The 22,245-nt window shown below is 54.2% G+C and overlaps 1 protein-coding gene across 1 annotated transcript; it reads left to right on the top strand.

Moving 5' to 3' along the window:
• Positions 1-255: 255 nt before the first annotated feature.
• Positions 256-21,116, top strand: LOC133271089 (proton-coupled amino acid transporter 1-like). The gene is made up of 11 exons (XM_061456878.1): positions 256-352; positions 3,180-3,336; positions 4,000-4,090; positions 5,076-5,164; positions 5,381-5,476; positions 6,178-6,262; positions 7,931-8,149; positions 8,389-8,487; positions 9,923-10,089; positions 15,755-15,924; positions 18,466-21,116. Exons 2-11 carry the CDS (start codon positions 3,185-3,187, stop codon positions 18,732-18,734), a joined length of 1,437 nt encoding a protein of 478 aa, XP_061312862.1. The 5' UTR covers positions 256-352; positions 3,180-3,184; the 3' UTR covers positions 18,735-21,116.
• Positions 21,117-22,245: the final 1,129 nt, after the last annotated feature.

Raw genomic sequence — 22,245 nt, 5'->3', positions numbered from 1 at the left:
TTTGGGGGAAAGGGAGCCTAGGTGAGGTTATTTAGCACCCTGTGCAGTTGCATATGGAAAACCTGCAGTGAGCGGCACTCTGCCATGCCACAGAATCGTAGGTTCACGGAATAGTTTGGGTTGGAAGCGGGGGGATGCTCTTCGTGCCCACTGATTCAGCGCTCCCCCGTTAGCAGCTGCGCCCCTGCAATCCCCGCAGCGCCCACCAGGAGGCGCCGCAGTGCCCCCTCGCTCCGCCCCTCGCCTTCACCGCTCTCCGTGCGCAGGAGCGGGCTCTGCGGTCAGCTGATCCGGCTGTCACGTGACGAGGGAGCTGCCCGGCGGGGGCCCCGCGGCGAGGGGCGGAGGCGAGGTACGGGACCGGGACCGGGACCATGGGGCCGGTACCGATGGGGCCGGTACCGATGGGGCCGGTCCGCGGGAGGGCGCTGTCAGCATGCGGGTGCTCAGGGATGCGCGGAGGGGGGCCGGCAGCCCGCGGCGTGCGCAGGGATGCGGGGGGGGGATCCGGCGTCCCGCACGTGTGCGCGGGTCCCGGGGGTGCGCGCAGCCCGAGGGGGTGCTCCGGGGTGCAGCAGCGAGCTGGGGGGGTTGGGCGCGCTGATAGCACTCAGGGGGTCGCTGGCAGGCGTTATACACGGCAGGGTGTGTAGGGGGGGGCTTGGAGCCTGCGGGGTGCTGGCACCTTGCATGGGTGTGCGGTGGTCGCTGGGGTGCTGGCATCAGGTGTGGGTGCTCAGGTGTGTAGAAGTGCGCTGCAGCCTGCATGGGTGCTGGTAGTCTATGTATGTGACTGTGTGTGTGTATGCTCAGAGCCTGTGCGCATGTAGGGGCTGCTGGCAGCTTCCAGGTGTGCCTCAGGGTGCCCAGAGCTGACACGAGTGTGTGGGTCTGCCTAGATCCTGCATGGGTGTGAGGTGCTGTGTGGCACTGTGGACAGGGTGAGGTGCAGGGAGCCCTGTGCTCTGCAGGGTGCAGACATGCTGCTTTAAGAGGGTGCAGGGCTGGAGCTTTGAGACCAGGAGGTTTGTGCCAAGCAGGCTCCCTTGTGTCACAGCGAGATGGATTACAAGCAGCGCTCTGCGGGTTCAGCACGTGTGATGGGGAGCAGCAGGGAGTTCTGTCCTGCAGCTCATTTCTGGAGGATTTTGTGTCGCAGCCCCTGCTTAGCTGGGCAGAGCTGTCGGGGTCAGCAGCAAGTTGCATCTTGCTTTTGACTTGTGGCGTGGGGTTGTCGCTGTGAAGGACAAGTTGCTGTCACTTCCCTGCCCCAGCCTTCCTGAGTGGTTCAGTCACCGTAATGAAACAGCTCATGTTCATAAGTAGTGAAAATGCACATGGAAGTGGCCAAGGAGTTGGGTTTAAAGTGGAAACCGAATGTGGCTGCTCCTGTCTTTGCTCTTTGTAATGATGAGAAAATGTTGTGGGGTTTTGCTTCAGTTTGAAGCGTTTGTTGTGTGGACGAGACAAGTTTTGCAGCTTGACTGCGGGGGAGCTGAGTGCTCTCACCCTGCTGCTATGCAACCTTTAATCCAGACACAAGGCAAGTCACGGTGAGTGCGTTTCCCTGGCTCTTCAAAGCAAAAAGCTTGTGGGAAAAGAAAAACAAACCACGAGGAGCAATCAGGCAGATTGATGTGACTGGGTTTTGTCTGAGAGCATCGCTGTTGAGTGCTTCAGATAATGCACAGACCATCTCCAGGGAGGTGTATCCGTGCCTGACCCAACCCTGGCACCCCTCTGCCTGCTGCCCTTGCCCACTACCATTCCTTAATGCTTGGCAAAGCCTCCCAGGTCTCTCCCCTGCTCCTCTGGCTCGTCACCGATGACAAAGAGCATCTAACGCTTTCCTTGTATAAACTGACACCGCCGCTCTTCCCAGTGCCTGTCTCACCCTGCCCGCGGCAGAGCCGGTTCAGGACATGACTGCACGTCCTGGCTGCGAGGGAGGAGGCAGGCGGGAGTGCTGCCTGCGCTGCCCTCAGCCGCGAGCAGGCTCAGCGCTGTGGGGAGCCTGGTGCTGCGCAGGATGGAGCATCCCTGCTGCCTGCTCCGTGCTGCCTGGTGCTGCAGGAAATAAAGCAGCGTCCTGTGGGTGCTCGCGTGACCTGGCGGGTGCTGGAGGAGCCTCTGGCAGGAAACGAGCCCGTTTGTGGTAATATTTCCCTGCTGCTTCTGCTTGGCCCCAGCCTGGCTCCCCCATCAGCACAGGGGGACTGGGACTGCTGGGGCAGGGGGTGATGCCTTGGGCATGACACCCCAGGGGAGCCCTGGGGCAGGGACTGAGTCACCAGGCCATGGGGCAGGAGCCTGATAGATGATTTCCCTGCCTCTGGTGCTCCTTCCTAGTTGGCATTCAGGGTGCTGAGTGCTGCTGGGGGGTGGAGGAAGCAGAGGCTCTTGATGGGAGGCTGTGCAGAAGCAGCAGGAGCTCTTCAGGCCACGTGTGGGAATTAAACCAGCTGAAGGCAGGAGGCTTCCTTGGAGTGTCCTTGGTGGAGCTGGTGTGGGTGCTCCCGGCTTGCAGGATTCTGCTGGGGTGTTGCCTGGAGCAAGAGCTTAAACCATGACAGTTATGCAGGTGCCTCATCCCGGGAAGTCCATGATACACCTCTGTGGTTGTGAAACCTTGGGAGTGGGTGGTTTGCACACGGGCTGCGCTCCTGCCTGATGGAGCTCAATCAGTATTTTTTATTCTTTTTAATAAAAGGTCTCTAATTAAAAAGAAAAGTTGAGAAACTTTCCCTTCCCTGGCTCTCCCCTGTCCATCCTCTTGACAGCTCCAGTCCCAAGTCCCAGGGCTGCCAGCATGTCCCCCCTGCCTGTGGCTGTGTTGTCACACTCACCACCCTTAGAGCAGGGGGACACCGGCACCTTTACCTGACGTGAAGCAGATTGCATCCAGGCCCTTCCTGCAGGATCCTGAGCCTGTCTTTGCTGGGTGTGCCCAAAACAGGGGCACAGGCCTGCAGGAAGAGCCGGTGGGAATGCGCCATGCACCCTTGACCTTAGGACATGCCAGCTCCGTGATTGCCTGGGCGGGAGCGTGCTGCTCCATAAAAGCCCTGGAGGAGACCTTGCCCCGGCAGCACGAGCTGCTCTCTGCACCATGGCTGACCCCAAGGAGCCTGCAAAGGGGGGTGTTGAGCTGGGCACCCCTAATGCTGCCCCCTCCACAGGGACCATGTCCACCCGGCGCCTCCGCAGCGAGGACTACAACGACTACAACGACTACAGCTCCACGGATGTGACACCGGAGGGGAGCCCCCCCGGCGGCATCAATGGGTTTGCTCATCCTGAGTCCTACCAGCGCTTCGGGGAGACCAATGGGACCACGTGAGTGATGCTTCCCTCCTGCCCAGCACACGGAGAGGGTGGAGGAGGTGATGGCGGCTCCTTGTTGGCTTTGCTGGAGGGTGATGGCTTTATGGGGAGTCCTCCTGGGGATAGCGAGGGCAGAGTTGTGGTCCTGACTCCATGGAGTGCTGGCACCAAAGGAGCAGCTGCCCCAGTGTCACTCTGCTCTCCAGTAAAGCTGGGCTTGGCAGCAGCGGGCAGAGTTCAATGCTTTTCCCAATATTCCCCCACTCCATGTTGGTTCAATGGGGAGCTGTGTTGAGCAAACGTCATGTCCAGCTTCAGAGGACAAGTGGGCATGTTGCAGCCATGCCCTGGGGGCTTTCTTCTGCCTTATTCACCCAGGTGGGCAGAGGATGCTGTCTCTGACCCCTTCAACTCAGAGACTTGTGCTAAGCTCATGGTTGGGTTTTGCCTTGGAGCTGGTTTTGGAAATGCCCACCCAAAATCTGTTTGAGTCTTTGTCTCCAGTCCTTCCTCAGTCCCACTGAGTGCAGGGGACAGGATCTGGATCTCTGTGTGTGTTTCCTGCAGCAGCTCAGAGCTGCTGGACCCTGAGCGCGATGAACTGGGGGCTGAGACTGTGCAGGGTCTGGGTGTGGGCATCTGCCAATGGTCATCTCTGCATCTTCTCTCCCTCAGGTGGTACCAGACCCTGATCCATCTCCTGAAGGGGAATGTTGGCACGGGGCTGCTGGGGCTGCCTCTGGCAGTGAAGAACGCCGGCATCCTGGTAAGGCAGCTCTCAGCTCTGCTGTGTGGGTGCTCGTGGGGCAGTGATCTCAGGGCGCTGGGCTGCTTGCATGGCTGGTGTTAGGGCTTGACTCCCCACTGAGATGCCTCTTGGTGCTTGGTTTCTTGTGAGCTTTTGCACCCTGGGCTCTGTGGTTTGCCTTGTTTGCTGCAGAGACTGCTCGGGTGGCAGCTCCTCACCCTGGTCATGGCAGGTTCAGCACAGCCTCAGCCTTGGTTTGTCTCAGTCAATGTGTGCTGAGCATGCTGTGCACCTCCTAAGGGTTCTACAAGCACAGCGTGCAAGTGAGGAGTCCCATTGCGCACTGGTTAAGGCTGGTGATGGGAGATGGCACCGTGCTTCCCTCTGTGGGGTTTCACGTGTGCTGGTCCAGCCTCAGAGCTGTGTTGAGATCAGTGGATCTGATGTGGCTTTGCTGCTTGAGGGCTGAGGTTGCACTTGGAAGTCAAACAGCAGCCCCTGGCTGCTGTCACATCTCCCTCCGGCTTCCATCCTGGTGCTGTTCCACCGTGTCTGTGTTATGCCCCAGCAACTGCCCCCCATGTGAGAGGCGGAGGGCACCTCACTGCTCTGCTCCGGGTTTCCTTGCCCAGCAGTGCAGCATTCCCATTGCTCAGATTGAAAAATCAAGTAATTGAAAGGGAAAACTTCCTTCCTCTGGTTGGACCGTGACCTCTGTCACCTGTGTAATAGGATGTGCAAGACAGTTTGAAAAACAAACCTGGAAGCGCTTTGCTGCACCCAGACTGCCCCAACTTGCTGCTTTTGCATCATTCCTGTCAAGCTGGTGGCTCTCTGTCGGGTCCTGGGAGGCTGGTTCCTGGGAGCAGCACCTGAGCAATGGTTCAGCTTCCAGTGATGTTTTGGCTCCCCGAGCCTGTGGAGTTTTGTCTGGAAGTCAAACGTGTTGTGCAGCTCTGCCTTTGGCCATCAGAGTGCAGCCTTGCCCCTCTTTTCCCTGCAGCTGGGTCCTCTGAGCCTGCTGGTGATGGGAGTCGTGGCTGTGCATTGTATGGGCATCCTGGTGAAGTGCGCCCATCACTTCTGCTACAGGTAAGGAGCAGCTCCCCTCCTCTGCATCACTGCTCCCACAGTTCTTTCCTTCCCAAGAAGTCCTGTGGAGCCTCCCAGCAGCAAGCTCCCTGCGTTGAAACCTCAGTTGGGAATTGCTGCTGGGCTTTTCACAGGATCTGTTTACCCATTCGTGTCATCATTTGCCCTGGGAACCAGCAGACAGGGCTGATGTGAGATCTCTCTTCCTTGGGGCAGGTTCCAGAAGCAGTTTGTGGACTATGGAGGTGCCATGATGTACGGGCTGGAATCGACTCCTAGTGCCTGGCTGCGGACGCATGCCATCTGGGGAAGGTACCTGTTCCCCTGCTCCAGGCATGGGACTTGTCTTTAAGTGCAGCTTGGACAGAAGATCCGCTGGTCTCTGAGCTGTGTGAGCAGATGAGCACAAGAGCCACATAACATTATATGTCACACCTTCCCTGGATGCTCTGTGTCCCTCAAGGGGTATCACTGAGGTCTTTGACCCGGTCCTCTCCCCAGCCAGATGGGGCTTATACTAAAGGAGGGGGAGAAGTAAGTCTCTGCTGCATAACAAAGGAGTAAATAACATGTATTGCATTGCTGGCACTGAGGGTGGCCAATAGCTGCTGCTGGGGGTGCCACCAGCCCTGTGGTTTCCCACATCACGTCATACAGGCACATTAGATGCTGGAAACATTCAGCTCTTCCTGTGTTTGAGGGCCATTGTCTCCAGCTATGACAATTCAGCAGCAGACTGGAGATGCTAAAACTAAGGTGGAGACTTTTCTCCTGAGGCTGGTCCTGACTCTTTGGAGGGGATAGGAGGGGGAGACCAGAGAGCCTGAGGTCCGTGAGGTTAGATGGTGATCAGTCCAGATCATCAAAGAGAGGGGAGCTGATGCCCTTACCTGCACACCTGAACCTCTGGAGAGAGCAGCTTTGCTGCAGTGTTCATGTCAGCCCCAAGCAGCCCAAGTGTGCTCTCATTTCTGCATGTCCTGGTTAACAAATGGTCTTTTTTTCTCTTCTAGGCGCTTGGTGGGACTTTTCCTGATCATCACTCAGCTGGGCTTCTGCTGCGTGTACTTTGTCTTTCTGGCTGACAATCTGAAGCAGGTTAGGTTTACTCCTTCCTTTGGGAGCAAGGGGAAGGCGGGAGGGTGTGTGGAGGTGTTTGGGTTATTCTTAGCTCCTGTGTCACAGCTCTGTTCTCCACCAAAGGTCTGGTTTCCATAGCTCATGCTGCTCAGGAAGATATTGCCCGTGTGTTTTGAAGGATCAGAGATTTTCCTGTTCAAACAGGGCAGGTTTTTCTGGGAAGCCCCATGGCTTTGTTCTGTGTGCAGAGGCACTGGAAATATCCATGTCCCGAGGGGAAGCAGGGGCTGTTCCTAATGAGGGAAGGCAAGAGAGAGGTGACACAAGGGACACTACCTGTGATGTCCTGCCCACCTCAGTTAATTGCTGTATTGGTACTCTGTGTAGGTGGGTGACGTATGGATACCAGGACCTGCTGTCAACCCTTCTTCTCCCTTTCCTGCACCTGTTTGCCTTCCAGTTTCTTTCCTCATCCCATGGCTCTGGAACTTAATTATGTCTGTAGGGAAAGAGTTTCCTTCTGCCAGAGGAAATAAACAGAAACTCTGAACCGCTTGGCTTCTGTGCTGTAAGAAACTGGGAATGAGGAATTCCTGTTCCCAGCCTCCAGCATCTCAGTGCCTCGCAAGTGCTGCTCCGCGTTCTATCCCTTTGTGCTCCTGCTGTGCTGCAGCAGGGGTCTGGTTGCTGCCACACTGCTGCTCCCATGGCTGGGAAACCCCTTGGCTTCGGGTTTGGAATTTTTTGGGTGGGGAGTGTTGCTTGTTTCTGTTTGTGGAGGGACTGGTGTGTGAGGTGGGAGCTATGGTGCGGGCGTACCTCAGGTGAGATCATTGCTGCTGTGCTGGGCAGACCTTTGGTTTGGAAAATGGCTTTGGAGCAAGCCGTGGAGAGGCAGGGCAGGCTGGGGCTCTGTGCTGCCCTCTCCCATGGAGAATGCTGATACGTGCAGGAGCTCTTTAGCCTCTCATCTGGGGCAGGACATAGTCCAGAGCAGCTTAAATTAGTTTGCAGGTAGCCCTTTGCTGCAGTGGTCAGCCAGCACCTTGTACCCAAACCAGCTTGGTTGTGGTTGTATTGGTGATCCACAGTGTGCCCATGGTCTTGGGAGGGATGGCTCAGCCACCTGGTTCCTGGGGCAGAACTCTTTCTAGACGTGAGCACATAGCATGGAGTGCCTATGGAATGACAGACCCAAGGAAAGGATGATTTCCTATGAAGAAAGCAAAGTTGGGGGCCAGCAGTAGCTTCCAGATATCTTTGAGTGGGAACAGGGAGCTGAGTGACTGAAGGGGATTGTGCAACGTGATGAAGCAAGAGGAAAAGGACCTTTGAGGAAATAGCACTTAATGTCTCCTTCCTCTCTTCTCAACTGGCCTTGTGGGCAGCACAAACCAACCTCTGCCCTTGGTGCACTCGGCTGCCAGGTTCACGTGCTCACTGAGCCTGGGCTCGGGCAGGTTTTGCTGTCTCAGCTGCGATGCCGTGGCTAATCCTACCTCTGATCCTAGTGAGGTAACAGGCATTTGCTTCAGAACTACTTCAGCCTGCGTTGCTCTGGTTTTAATCAACTAGCTGTGCTTGAAAGTGAGCTGATGGGGTAGCATCCTGACCCACTGGGTTCACTGCCAAAATCCTTTCACACCTGCACAGTGGGTTTCATCAGGCTTTCCTGTGCTTTCCTAGGTCATATCTACAGCAAATGGGACCACCAATGACTGCAGCTTGAACAGGACAGTGGCCATGACCCCCACCATGGACTCCCGCCTGTACATGCTGTCCCTCCTGCCTTTCGTGGTGCTGCTCACGTTCATCCAGAATCTCAAGGTCCTGTCCATCTTCTCCATGCTGGCCAACGTGGCCATGCTTGGCAGCCTCGTCGTGATCTACCAGTACATTGTCAGGGTAAGTGTGTTTGGCTCCCTCTGTCATTTCTGTGCTGTCCTGTGTTTTGGCAGGTGAAGGGAACGCAACAAGAGGGTGTTTGCACACTGTGGGATGATGCTCGTTCCCATAGGCAAAGTGGTTACCCTCTGCTCCACAGGGTTTTCCCTGTGGCATGGGGCTGTATTGGGGAGTGATGGGAGCAAGCCAGGTCCTCCCCATGCTCCCTGTATCTGAACTCTTCATGGGCTCTTTTCCAGGACATTCCTGATCCCAGTGGCCTGCCTCTAGCAGCAGCCTGGAAGACTTACCCTCTGTTTTTTGGCACTGCGATCTTTGCTTTCGAAGGCATCGGGGTGGTAAGTCTTGGCGTGTGGCAATGGGGCTGCCTGCACAAGAGGCTCAGCCCATGCTTGGGCTTGCCACAGCCCCTGTGTTGCAGCTGTATTTGCAGATGAACTTCTCTGACAGTAGCCCAAAATCTGGATGATGCTGTTAGCTTTAGCCTCCAGGCTATCTCCTGGGTCAAACCCTGTTGCTGGAGGAGCATACACTCCAAACCTCAGGAGGTTGGTTACTGCTTTGAAGGTGGCTGTATCTGGCAGTAGATAGGGCTCTGCTGGGAATCGCACTGGCAGCTGCCTTGGGCTCTGCTGGCTGACCTGCAGAGGAGGGATCATCCCGAACCTTGTTACCAGGCTGGATCCTAAAGCTCCCTAAGTGGGAGACCAAAAAGCGTGACACAGAGAAGTGTGATCAGTTCCTTCCCACCCTGCTGTGGAGGCTTCAAGATCATCCTTCAGCAGCCGTGTGGCCCCAGCCTGCTGTGGGGCTGGATTTGCATAATACATACAAGATGCTGTAAATAGACTGCTGTGTCTGTGGAAAAAAGCTGGCTGGGTGGGTGGGGAGCTTAATGGCTCCTGGAGCTGTTGTGGGCTGTTTCCAGGAGCTCCCTTCAAAGGGGGAAAAATGGTTTCATCTCTTAAACTAAGCTGATTGTAAATGCAGGGCTGGAGAAGGCCCAATTCATTACAGGGGGAGTGTTTACTGAATGCTGTGCCTGGGGCACAGGGCCCTTGCTGGCGGTGAGGCACAAATGCTCTCTTCCTAGTGTGATTTGGAGGAGGAGAAGCAAATAAAAGCTTTTCTGGTCCTGCCTCCTCACCAGCTCTGCTGCTGTGTCTGTCCTTGAAGTCCTGCCACCCAAGGACAGCTATAAAAATGTTTGCTGAAGTCTTATATTTGAAAGCAAGTGTCAGTAGTAGAGAGGTGAGGGACTTGCTTCTGTCCTTCCTTTTTTATTGTCCTGTTTGGTTGAAATGTATCCAAACTTGATAGAAGAGGAGAAAGTATCTTGGTCTTTCCAGGTCTACCGGTAAAGTAAGATAATGTAATGATGGGCCTGGCCTTGTGGGTATGGCTGGGCTGTTTTGGAGTGCAGAGTGGAATGCAGCCAAGGTATGGGGTGGATGGTGTTGCCCCAAGATGCCAGGTACTAATGGACACAGCTCCTGTCGAAGGGAAGGAGCAGGCTCCTTCCTTAAGGCAAGGGCATGAGTGATCCCACTGAAGATTTGCCATGCCAAGTGTGAAGGTCTCCAGTGGGAGCACAGAAATCAGATCTCCAGTACATGGTCTTTTTCAGCTGGGTTCCATGTGTGACCATCCCATCCCCTGGCATGGGGAGCTGTGCTTGGCCATGGGGCTGCCCCTCCTGCTTTCCAGGGCTATAGAGGAACAGGGGCAGCCTGCTGCTCTGTTGTCATCCTCCTCCTCCTTCTCCTCTCCCAGGTGCTGCCTCTGGAAAACAAGATGAAGAACCCGCGGCAGTTCCCAGTCATCCTCTATGTGGGGATGACCATTGTCACCATCCTGTACATCAGCCTGAGTGTCCTGGGGTACCTGCGCTTCGGGGCGGACATTCAGGCCAGCATAACACTCAACCTGCCCAACTGCTGGTGAGTCCTCATGGGGAGTGCAGGGGCCAGGGGTAAGGAGAAAGGGAGGTGAGGGAGCAGCAGGGGACATCGTTCCTTAGGAGAAATGATCTGAATGAGCTTTGGAAAGGATCAACCGTGCTGTATTCAAACTGTCCAAAGCAGCTTGAGAAGGGTTGTCCTGATGTATAGGGTGAGGAGAGACTCATTGCTGTGGCATCTGAGCTTGGTCTTGGCCCTGCAGCTCAGGCTGCTTCCCTGGCGGTCCCCTTCTGGGTAGATGCAGCTCCTGCCTTTTTATTGGAGCCTTGTGGCATCTTTTTGGGGGATAAGCAGTGTTCTGGCTGGGAGATGTTGAACACAGCCCCTGTGCAGCCATAGTAAAAGGTGGTTGATTTGTGCAAACCCCACTTCTCTTCTTCAAATGGAGAACTTGGAAAACTACCCCAAAGCTGGGAGCTCCCAGAGGGGGCGAGATGTGACATCTCCACCTGTGGGCTGGGATCTCTGTTTGCAGCCCTGGGGCTCAAACTCCCACTCCTGGGCTCCACTTTGTGACTGGATGCGGCTCATCTGGAGCCAACACTTTGCCTGTGAGCACTGGTGCCGTGAGGATGCCCCTTCCTTCCTGTGGATGCCGAGCTCTGCAGCTACCCAGACCTGTCTGTGATCTTCTGGGGTCTAGCGAGGCCTCTTGAGATGCTGGAAATACACATGGCCTGACCCTGTACCTGCTATAACCTGGAGGGGTTCTCTCCTCTCTTGCTGGGGCTGGTGGCTCTTGCAGCAACAGGCTGGGCTTTGTGCTGGTCTGTCCCTGGGGCTGAGTGGTTGTTCAGTGTCACAGCTCCATATTCATCCCAGAGGAGAAATGCGAGCAGGTTTTCTTGCCTTTGGGACAAGAAGTGTGGAGCATGCAAGTATTGAGAATAAATGCCTTTTCCAGCTTGCTCCTCCTGGGGTTATATGAGGAAATCCTGAAAAACCCATCTCTGTTGCTTCTTACAACACACTGCTTTGGGGTGTCTGTGGGGCAGGATGTGGTGCTGACAGGCAAGGAGAGAAGCTCTGCAGAGGTTCCACTTGCATGGCAGCACCTCCTGCACGTGGTGTGGAGCTGGGGCTGCGGGTTGGCTTTGATGCCAGGAGGTTTCTTGGAAAGCCATCCTGCAGCAACAGGGTTTCTCTGGGTTTGCCCGGGAGCATCTGAGTTCAACAGTTTCTCTTTGATGTCTCTGCTGCCTTGAAATCCTGCAAGAAAGCAGAGTGAGACTTGGATCTGGGGGTGCCTGCCCCCCTCCCCAGCTCATCCTCTCTGCTGTTAGCATCTGCACTGTGACTCGCTGCCTCTTCCCCATTGCTGAAATAGATTTGGGCAGGACGGTCATTGTGAGTCACTGCTGGGCTTCCATGTGCTGACCTTGTAGAACAGTGCAGCTGGAGCTCTGAAGAAAGCAAGCATTTGAAGAAATAGAGCCTGGTTTTGCTTTAATTATTGCTAGGAGGGTTTCTTTCAGTTTGAGTGCACAGGCTGTCATTCGTGCTGGGTCTGTGTAGTGACTGAAGTGCTGCGTGTTGGTGTGGCTGAAGGTCCTGCTCTTGCCAAGAGCCTTGCATTGTCCCCTTTAGAGGCTGGAGCTCTGCCAGGTCCCTCCTGTCAGTGAGGAGGTGTGGGGCTGGTGGGAAAACTTGCCTGTGTTGTAGGGAGATCTGGGTCCCACCATTCCAGCACAGTAGGGGTGAATCCCGTCCTCTCAGCAAGCTGAAGGGAAGTGTGAAGGGGAGGAAGGGCTGCTGCTTCTCCTGAAGGTGGAAGGCAGGTCAGACCCAGGCCTTGGGCTCTGCAGGGCATCAGGTCGTGCCACAGACTAACGACATCCGCTGACCTGTAATGCTGCATGGGGACTTGTGTGAGAAATCTCAGCTTTGTTTGCTCTAAAGGATGATGTTCCCTTAGAAAGAGGGTAATGGGATTTCTGTGACTTGCCGGGCTGCAGGAGGCTCCTAGTTCAGATGCGTGTTTCTAGGAGCATCCATGCTTTCTGTCAAAGGACTTTTCTGGAAAGCAAAACAAAACCCACCTGGAGGTGATGGGTGAAGACTTTGCTCTTGAAATGAGTGTTTTGCCCATCCTGCTTTGCCTGTGGGTTTCTTTCCCAGCAGTAATGGTGTTGGGCTGCAGAAGGTGGTTGTAAGGGCTGTTGGTGAGAAGTCCTGGGTTTGCTGCAGTGTTGGAAACAAAATGAGAACCATGGCACAGATGCTGCATCCTTCCTTGGCTGTAGCCATTGCCTGGAGGTCTCCAGAGCAGATTTGATGAGCGTGTCAGGAATCGTTGGGTGACAGGGTTACGAAGGGCTTTTCCAGCCTCATTTCTCCATAACCACAGCTTCCTCAAATAAGGAGCATGTCGGTTCCCAGTACCCAGCTCTAACCACAGCCTCCACAGCACTGCACTGCTATGCAGAAATCCCTCCTCGCATCCTCAGAAGCGTTGCTTCACCGCATCTGCTGAAGGGTGAAGAAATGCTCTAGTGAGGGGGAAGATGTTTGGTTGCATATAACCAGTTGAAGGTAGGTAATGACAGAGCTTGTGGTCCAAGGAGCATATGCCATTTCTTGCAGCTTGTTGGAATGGCTTGGTGTGGCCATCTGGGTTAGGCAAGTAGTTGCTGTTGTTGGCAGAGCAGTGCCTCTCCAGGGCCTTGCATGGAGCTTAAGCTAGGGCTTGAGCTCTTTCTCCTCTTGGTATTTAAAATGCCCTTTGAGCTTGTCATGGTTCCTGATGGGTAGGTTCAGTAGCCAGCCTTCCTCTGTAACTTTTTTACTAACACCTCTTAATTGTAGATTGCCCTGGAACACTTTATGGTTTTACAGCACCACTTTGCTGAAAATACAGCTTGAAGATATGCAGGTGTGGGGTAGATGTGGCTCAAGGCTACTGTGCATGGTCACATGTGGCTGTCTGGGCGCACTCTGGACTCTCAAGGTAGCTTTGTCTTTAATTTGCTTATGGAACCACAGGGCAAATTTAGCTTAGGGAGGGCACTGTCCACCAGAGATATTGAGTCCACCCTCCTGCTCAAAGCAGGGCCAAGCTAAATATTGAATATCAGGCCCTTGATCTGGTACTTAACTACCCTTTTGGGATGCGGCTCTGTCCTGTTGCCGCTGGTTCTTCTGCTGGGCAGCTTTGAAAGGAGCCTGTCTCTGTCTTCTCCATGCCTTCCTTACAGGTAGCTGAAGACAGCAGTAACATCCCCCATGATATTCTTCATGCTGAATGAGCCCAGGTCTTGCATCACCTCCTTGACTATCGTGTGCTCCAGCCACAGCTATCTTAGTAGCCTCCATTCAACTTGCTGTGTTAGGAATCTCAAGACTGGACATGATATTCAAGATGTGGCTTCACAAGCTCCTAATGAGAGTAATCCTTAACCTGCTGGCTATGCTTTTGCTACCATAGCCTGGTATGTGATTGACCTTAATCACAGCGAGGTCCTGCTGCTGGCTCATTATCAGTTTGCTGCCCATCAGGACCTCCAGGTCCTGTTCTGGCCAGATGGGAAGCTGGGCCCCTGCCCCTATGTGTGGGATTTTGTGTTTGCTTTTGAACTTTGCCTGTGTTTAGGTCCTGCTCCAAGGTGTGTCAGTCATTCCCTCCAATTCAGCCTTGTTGGGCGCTTGCTGACAGCATGCTCTGGGTTGCTGAGAGCTCATCCAGGTTCACTGATGAAGGTAGATCCATGATTGCCCCTTGGCAAATCCCCAGTGGCCGTTCACCCTGTACAATATGTGCCTGGAAATGGATGTTAGAAGCACTTAGCCCATACTTTTCTGGAGATCAAGGTGAGGCTGATTAGGCTGTAGCTTCTCTCATTCATCTTGAAGGCGGATATGATTCTTCTTCCCAGGTAACAGGACCTCTCTCTGATTACCCTGCTCTTTTATAGATGATAAAATGACTTCAGGCTGATGCTAGGCTGATGAATACATCTGATATGGTCCCATTCACTTAGGTGATCCCTACCTCCATCCCCTGTGATTGTGGGAAATGTTTGACTGCACCAGACTCTGCCACTAATGTTCAGAGTTGTCTTGCATGTGAATACTTCTGTTTTGAGGCTGCTGTTGCAGCAGCTGGATGCTGAGAACCAACATACAGAGGGGCACTGGCTTGGGCCCAAAGAAGTTAAAGGGAGCCAGATACGTTCCTCAGCTTGGATCCACTTCCTATTTACCCAAGTGGTATGGGCAGGACCCGTGTTTCCTGCTTGGTCAGCATGTCTTGCGCTGGGGAATGGGTAGGACCATATATGAGGTAACTGGATATCACTCCTCTTTTGGAGAGGCTTTTTCAGCTGCTGAGGAGCTGAGGAGGAGGCTGGGCTGGGAGGTGGCTTTTTGGCCACCTGCGACTGGCTTTGTCCTGCAGCTACGCTTGTCCACTGCTGCATCGCTGTAGTCTGTGGGACATGGTGAAATCAGACTCAGGGTGAGCCTGAGGTGCTGTTTGCAGCTTGTCTGCACTCTGCCTTCCTTCTGCTCAGCCCAAACTGCTCTTCCAGCTCTCTTCCCCCCAGACATGTATCATGCAGCATGCCCAAAATAGCTGCTCTTTCTGTTTTATGGAGGAGGTTCAGTTGCAGGTGGTGGTGGTGACGTTTGTATCCCATTTGCTCTGTAAGCCCAGACTTATCCCAGTGGTTCTGTCCTCTTCCGCCTCCTCAGAAGCCAAGCAGTAATCAAAATCTGTGAAATATTCATGGCTACAGCTAAGCCTCTTTGAAGATATTCTTCATCTCCTGTTATAACAGAATTCCGGTTATAACCAGAATCCAGCTGGTTACAAATAGGAGAAAAGGAAGCTTTTTTCTTCTTTCAGCACAGAGGCTGGATGGAAGTAAGGGTGAGGAACCTCTGGGCATAGCTGCAACTTCATTCTGGGTCACTGGCCAAAAATCAGGACTGCAGGCTCTTGCCAGTACCAGTGCTAGTGGGTATTTAGGTGTTGTCTGTGGGGAGCAATCATGAAGAAGGCCACCCTGTGCCACTGCAGACCTTGCAGAGTGCAGCCTGCTTGAGTGGAGAGGATGGTGCACAGCTACCCAGGGAGCAAGGTGCCTGGAGGTCTTTGTGCAGCCAAGGGCAGTGTGGCAACATGAGCATCTAGAAATGTAGGTTGGTGCCTTAACTTGTTGAGGATCAAGTTCGGCTCCTGGTCCCTTGGCCAAGGACACCTCATCTTTCCCTATGCCTTGGAAAGAGTCAGGAGCAGGACAGTGGTTTCTCAGGGTTGGTTGGTTGTTTATTTGTTTTATTTTTCAAAGAACTCCCAATATCTGTGTCCATGAGTTTTCCCAAGGGGAAGCAGCCCTTGAGAGGCTGCAGGCCCAGCTCCTGGCCCGATGATTCCTTACACCAAGACTAAAAGCCTCTGATTAGGTATAGGGGCATGTGTTGCTGTGGCTTGGAGGTTGTGCTGTCTCCTTGAAATCTCTTGCCCAAAAAGGGGTCTATGGACTTGAATGAATCACCCTTGATTTTCCAGGAGACTGTTCAGGAGGGGTAAACCATTGCACAAAAGTCCTTGTTGGATGAGCATTCGCCTTCTGCTTTCTGCTGTTGATGCCACGGGGGCTGGAGCAGAGTGTGTCTCACTGGGTCTCCTCCTTCTCGTTTGCAGGCTGTACCAAGCTGTCAAGCTGCTCTTCTCCTTTGGGATTTTCATCACCTATGCTGTGCAGTTCTATGTGCCTGCCGAGATCATCATTCCTCCCCTCGTCGCCCGGGTGTCGGAGCGCTGGGGCTGGCTGGTCAACCTGCTCCTCAGGGTAGCCCTGGTTGGCGTGACCTGTGAGTACAAAGCAGCTTGTCTGAGTTCCCTTAGGAGGATGTGGGACCTCCTTCCTGCTGTGGGTTGGTGGTGCCAAGAGCTTTCACCCCTTGCCTTGCTGCTTCTGGCCCTGCTGCTAAAGCCCTCACTGCAGGGAGTCTCCTGGACCTTGCTGATGCAAGCCAGTGGGCCAAAGTAGCCTCCAAGTAGTTGCAGCAGTCGTCCTCTGCCCGCTCTATGTGGGACCAGTCTTCTCAGTGGAGGAGTAAGCTTTCCACATCATTTGGTGCCTGCGGTGAGGCTCTGGTGGAGCAAGCTGCTGGGCTTGAGCCTGGTGGACCTTTGGAAAAGGCATGGAGCAAATCAGGTGCAGAAGTATTTGATTTTAGCTGGCTTTTATTCCTGAAGGCTAAATCCTTGCTGTTGTCAGCACAGCTGAGATGCTTGACTGAGCTCCCTGGCGTCATCTGCTGAAAAAGAGCTTTTCTCAATGGCTTGATGCTGCTGGTGCACCAGAGTTGAGCATCAGGGACTTCCCCTGCATCTTAGCTGGCTTTGGTTTGGGTTTGAGAGGAGTGTGATGCTAACTAAAGAGCACTGGAGCGTGCGGCTTGTTTCTGGGCATTCACTAATGATGGGCCAGAAGTTCTGTGTTGACAGAGGTGGGTAAAGCTCCATCCCCTCTGTGCTGAGTTCCTGAAGCATCTTCTATCCCAGTGTCTGCAGCTGGAGGCACAGTGCAGGGATGAAATCCTGCTGTGCTGGGCCATGTGCTCTGACCACCCCAGTGCTGTCATGGGGCTTGGAGCCCCTCTTGGAAGGTGATGGAGTTTTATGTGGCCGGGAAAGTGAAGGCTTGGAGCAGTGGAATGGCTTCAGGCACCGGCAGTGGCTGTACCCTCCTGTCTCGGTGTTGATGGAGGGATGCAGGTTCCTTAGTACCTCCTCTCCTTACCCTTCCCTGTAAGAGATGGCTGTGGCTGTTGCTGAGGATAAAAGCAATTAGGGGGGTTGCATGAGTATTCATCAGCTGAATGTGTGGCCGCAGAGCAAGCCTGCCTCGTGGCTTTGGCTTCCAAAGAGAGGATGCAATTTGGTGTCTTTTAAGGTTAGACTTCAAAACCAGCACTCTTAAAACCCCTTTGAATTAATACCTGTGGCAAGCACGACCGTTGCCCTGGAGGCTGCGGGCTGCAGCTGGTGCTTCAGCAATGCCTCATTTAGAGGGGGGTTAATAGTTTTGTTTGCTTCCAGTCCAAAGAGCCGTGTGGGGTGGGCTGAGGATGCTGCTGGTGTCTGCTGCTCTGCTCTCCCTGCAGGCTGCTGGAGCAGGGATGCTGCTTGCAGCAGAGACCTGGCAGAGCCCTCCTTTGGCCCTGTGCAGGGCAGAACACTGCAATAAACTTCCTCTAGGTCAGCTTAGTGGGGGCCTTTGCTGCTGTCCCCCAAGGTGGAGGGGAGGTTTGTCTCTAGGCTTATCCACATGACAGCAGGGCTGGAATGTGGTGGTGTGCGGGAGCATCTCCTGTTTGTGTCTATGTCTGCTGTCAGCCTCCCAAGCTTTCCATCTCCTGTGGTGCTGTGGGTGATCTTTGGCTCGGGGAGGCTCCAACAGCTGATTGCCAGGGTGAAACCAAACCCCTCCAGTAAGGAACCCTGAGATGTCCCTTCTCCACCGAGGCAGTAGCTGCCATGTTTCTAGGTGTCTCCTGTTTCCAAGCAGAGCTTTCAAAGCAGTAAACTGATATTTGGTAAAATACCGAAGTCTGCTTTGCTTGCAGAGGATGCTCTGCAAAGTTCTGGTTGTCTTTTCCTCAGGCTTTGTTTGACTCAAAAGCAACAGTGATGCTCTCAAGTGCTGAGGATGCCTCGGATGAGGAGCTTGCTAAGGGGCATTGTGGGCTGGTTGGAAGGAGAGAGCACCATCCCTCTGTCCTCCCCTGGCCCCGAGCCGGAGCAGAAGGAGCAGAGTTTGCCCCGCTGCGTGCTGAGCTCTCAGAAGTCTCCCGGGGGATTTTCCTTGGCTGCAGATTTTACCTAACAAATGTTCTCCCCGGGGCTGTGCCGTGGGCGCTCTGCTGCTGGAGCAGCTCTAAACACATGCAAACCACACCGATGTATTCGGGGTGGGGGGAGAGGGCTTTTTCTTCCCTTCTCCTGCTTTTATGGGGTTTTTGAGGCTTTACAGCTCCCCAGGTGTGGGGGGCAGGAGTCCTGGCTTTAACAGGGGGCTGGGGATGCTGTGGCTGCTCTTCTACCAGCAGTATGTTTGCTGGGGCACCCATCCTGCTCAGCCCTGGAGCTCACTGGTGCCCAGGGTGACAGGAAGGGTTTGGTCTGCATGCTGTGCTTCATTAACTCAATGCAATGGCTTAACTGCTTGTTGAGGAGGAGAAAATATATGCAACCCCATCTTCAAAGCTCTTGTGTCAGGGAGAAGGGCAGAGGGAGGATTCAAGCAGATCCCTGCAGTGGGGATTTTGCTTACTTTCGATCAGAGAAGGAGGGTCTTGGCCATCTTGGAGTCATCAGTGCTAACGGAATGTCTGCTCCTTCTACAGGCGTCCTGGCCATCCTCATCCCACGCCTGGACATCGTCATCTCCCTGGTGGGCTCCGTAAGCAGCAGCGCCCTGGCTCTCATCTTCCCCCCGCTGCTGGAGATTGCCACCTACTACTCCGAAGGCATGCACCCCGTTGTCATTGTCAAGGACATCCTCATCAGCCTCTTCGGCTTCGTGGGCTTCGTGGTGGGGACGTATGAGGCGCTGGTGGAGCTGGCAGCGCCCGCGGCCGCCGTGGTGAACGCCACCAGTGCCATGGTGCAGTGACGGTCCCCTGCCTGCCCGGGTACCACTCTGGGGGTGCAGGGGCTCCGGGAGATGCTGGTCTCCTGGCAACGGTCTCTCCTCTCCTCTCCTCGCGGTGGGGTTGGTCTGCGAGAGGACAGGACTGCACCCCCGCAGCAGGAGGGTCCCGTGCTGGGCTCTGGCGGTGGAGTTGGGATCTGGGCTGCAGCAGTGCCTTCCCTGGGGCAGGTGATAGAGCAAAACAGCCCCCTCATCCCCTGTAAATAGTCGCTTTCGGAGGGGAGCGATCCCGGGGATGTGGATTTTTGATTATATATTTTATTCTGAAATCCCACCCTTTCTGTATATCCCCCATCCCTTCAGGCAGGGTGGGAGCGGGGACTGCTCTGTTTTGTGCCAGTTTGTTTATTGTTGTTTTGTTTCTTTCCCTGAGCACTTTATTTTTACAGCAACAGAGAAACCTCAGCTCAGGTTGGAGAGCATGGAGCTGCCTCCTCACCTTGGGAGTGTGGGCAGAGCCCGAGGCGTGGAGCATCCCGGGAACCCCAGCTCTCCTGTGCTGGGATCCCCAGACGTGGGCATTGGCTCCTGCTCTGTTTCCAGCTGCCTCAGGGCCTGGAGCTGGGCACTGGGCACATCTGTGGCATGGGAGGGTTTGCTGAATCTGTCCCATGCTTTCAGTAGAAACACTTCTTTTTCCTCACGTAACGCACAAGTGCAAGGCTTTTGGAAGCATTAGAGAGCCAAGGCATGTGGGGAGCAAATGGGCTTTGCCACAAGGAAGGTCCAAGCTGGTTGCCTTCAGCTGGGAGTCCTTTCCCTGTGTGGGATGGGGTGTCCTCAGGGGTCACCACTTACTGCCTGCACACCACTAAAACACATCGCCTTGTTCACAGTGCACACATCAGCTGTGGCTGCAGGCTGATACTGAATGTCAAATCACACTCAAAACCCTTATTAGTTTTACTGTTACTCCCTTTACATCCTCTGCCTCTGCCCCAGCTCCTGTCTTCCAGTAGGATGCAGCTCTCCAGTGCTTCTCCCTGTGCTCCTGTTGCTTCTTGCATTGTGGCTGGTGCATGCTTGGGGGGTGGTCCCCATTATGCTGCTGCTTTCCTTCCTCGGTGGGCCCAGCTTCCTCCCTAGGGAGTTTCATTGCCTTTCTGCTGGATTTCTTTGTTTCTAAGACAAGAGAGCAAATGCATCCTCCATGGGATGTCTTCTAGGAGTGCAAAAAGGTCTTGGCTGAGCCACCCCTCTGTAACCCTGTGTCTTGGCCAAACTCCTCCCTTCCAACGCAGCATCTTCAAACACCGGCAGCGTGGTGGCTTCCTTTGGAAAGCCTTTATCCCTTCATCCTGCCACAGTGATGTCTTCCTGGGGGTGTGAATATAGCACTGCCAGGCTGCGTTCCCATCTTTGGTGGAGGATGAGTGAGGCTCGGGGTTATTTTTGGTGTCTGGCCCAGTTCTGGGAGGAGAAGGCTGTGCTGAGCAGCATCCCTGCAGCCTGCCTCCACGATGTGTGGTGTTTCAATGTCTTGCACTGTCCCCTTTGCTGGTCCTGCTTTGGGTGCCCTGTGCCAGGGTAGGTCTGTGCCATGCTGCTGCTCCTTTTCCAGCCCCTCACCTGCTCAACTGCATCTCTCAGGGCTCACTTTGTCCCCTCAAAGTCTGCATTGGTGAAGGTTTCATCATGCTCTGGCATCGCTTGGTTATGAGCAGAGCAAAGCTTTAAGTCAAACCCTTCCTCTGGAGCAAACACTCAGGTCTGGGAGGGGGCTCCAGGCACGCCACGGACAGAAGTGCAATATTCACATCCATCACTGCATCCTGACCCCGGTGTGGCCTTTGGGGTTGGGTTTGGCACCCTTGGCAAAGCAGGGGACATTTGATGCTTGCCCCCTGCTCTGTTGGGACCCTACAAGAAGGCTGGACACATCTTGGGGGATGGCTGTGGCCCAAGGGCATGTTCTCAGCCTGCCACTGGGCATCAGTGGGTTTGCTGGCATCCAACCTCACTTTGCACTCAGCGGTGAAGGCCTCATTGCCAAGGACACTGGGATATCACTGCAGCATTAAATGGGTTTTGCAATCCTTCACTTTATGGGGGTGTTCACGGGCTGTTTGGAGATGGGGCCAGATGTGCTGGTGGGGCACATGGTGTGAAGGGCTCTGCTGAGCCAGGAGGACTCAGTGGACATGAAAACTTGACACTTGCGTATCGTAGGCTGCTCTGTAACCACGGAACTTGTAGATATAGAAATGACCAATGTACATGTCTCGTGCCTATGGATATTGTCAGCGTACAGTGTGTGTAGCTGCCCAGTGGAAGAGCTGGTGCTGCACCTGAATCATGTATCTTACTTTAATCAATAAATATGATTTATTTTTTATGTGGAAATGTGCTGGGGTGTGAGATGGGTGCTTCTCTTCCAGGTGCAAAACTACTTGGCAGAGCCTGGGCCAGGAGCGGAGCATGCTATGATAGCATCCAGCGTCAGGGGCTGGAAGATCTTAAGGTCCTTTACAACCCTAATGGTTCTGTGATTCTAGATAAGTGTGGTTTATCCTCATGCTGCTGAATAAGTCATGCCGCTGTGGTGTGTCCTTAGTGGGGCTGTTTGGGAAATCAGTGCTAAAAAGGGCAATGTCTTGAAGCCGTAGCAGAAAAGTCTCCTTAAAGCATGCAGGGTAATGGGGAATGTGGGCCTGGGAGGGGCACTTCCAAGTCAAGAAGTTGCATGAAAATACAGCCACAAGCTCACAAGCCCATCCTGCAGAGCGAAGCTGAGCTGGGGACCTGCACAAGTGCAGCCAATTGCTCCTTGCCCTGGCTCTAATGTGGGATTAACCCCAGCTGTGGTGGGGTTACAGAGCTGGGGGTGGGAGGTTTGGCCACTGCAGGTGATGCTTGTTCTGCAGCAGTATTTCGGGCAGGAGAGGGGCTGTTCTGCGGTTCTCTTCTCGCCCTCTCTGTGTGATGAGCCCCCTTCAAGCCAGCAGGTAGGATGTTGTGGTATCCTTGGGGTTTTTAGGGGAGTGGGGTGAGTCCTAGTGTTGCTTCAGCAGGAATGCAAGGAGGAATGATTTCTGATTTATTCTGGTCTGAAAAGAATGAGCAAAGAGGTTTTGCATGTTTTTGCTCCTAGGAGCAACTAATGAAGGACAGGAGAACTGGGGCTGAATGAATTTACTATGGAGGCTGTCTCACCCTGTTGGCTGTAAGTGCTTGGCTGCCATGGGGCAAGAGCATGGTTTCCCTTTTGGCTGGGAAGAGGTCTGTGTGCAGACCTCTGTGTGTACCCAAATAGTGGTTTGGGGCTCCCAGATGATGCTGTGGTCCTCATGAGCATGATAATTGTGCAATCTCCCCTCCTGCTCTGTGTGTGTTAGTGCTCTGAGGTGTTCCTAATAGTACTGTCTGTAGGATACACCTAGTAGCTGCCTGCCCTTCTGCCCTGGCATGGGGCTGGCCCTGAGAGGTCCCCAGGGCTGGGACAATCCCCCCTCACCAGTCACTGATGGGGTTG

The sequence above is a fragment of the Pezoporus flaviventris genome, unplaced genomic scaffold (assembly GCF_033815535.1).
Source record: "Pezoporus flaviventris isolate CSIRO_AGI_PZ_B2104156 unplaced genomic scaffold, CSIRO_AGI_Pfla_v1 ptg000023l, whole genome shotgun sequence".
NCBI classification, from domain to species: domain Eukaryota; kingdom Metazoa; phylum Chordata; class Aves; order Psittaciformes; family Psittacidae; genus Pezoporus; species Pezoporus flaviventris.
Note: the sequence above shows the minus strand (reverse complement) of the source record. Positions and strands in the feature narration are given on the sequence as shown.

What these genes read in the sequence shown, in the direction of transcription:
- LOC133271089 (XM_061456878.1), top strand. Translation starts at nt 3,185, where the DNA reads ATGTCCACCCGGCGCCTCCGCAGCGAGGACTACAACGACTACAACGAC. An exon ending in GGGGAGACCAATGGGACCAC is followed by an intron (nt 3,337 to 3,999) that starts GTGAGTGATGCT and finishes TCTCTCCCTCAG; the next exon opens with GTGGTACCAGACCCTGATCC. An exon ending in CTTTCGAAGGCATCGGGGTG is followed by an intron (nt 8,488 to 9,922) that starts GTAAGTCTTGGC and finishes CTCCTCTCCCAG; the next exon opens with GTGCTGCCTCTGGAAAACAA.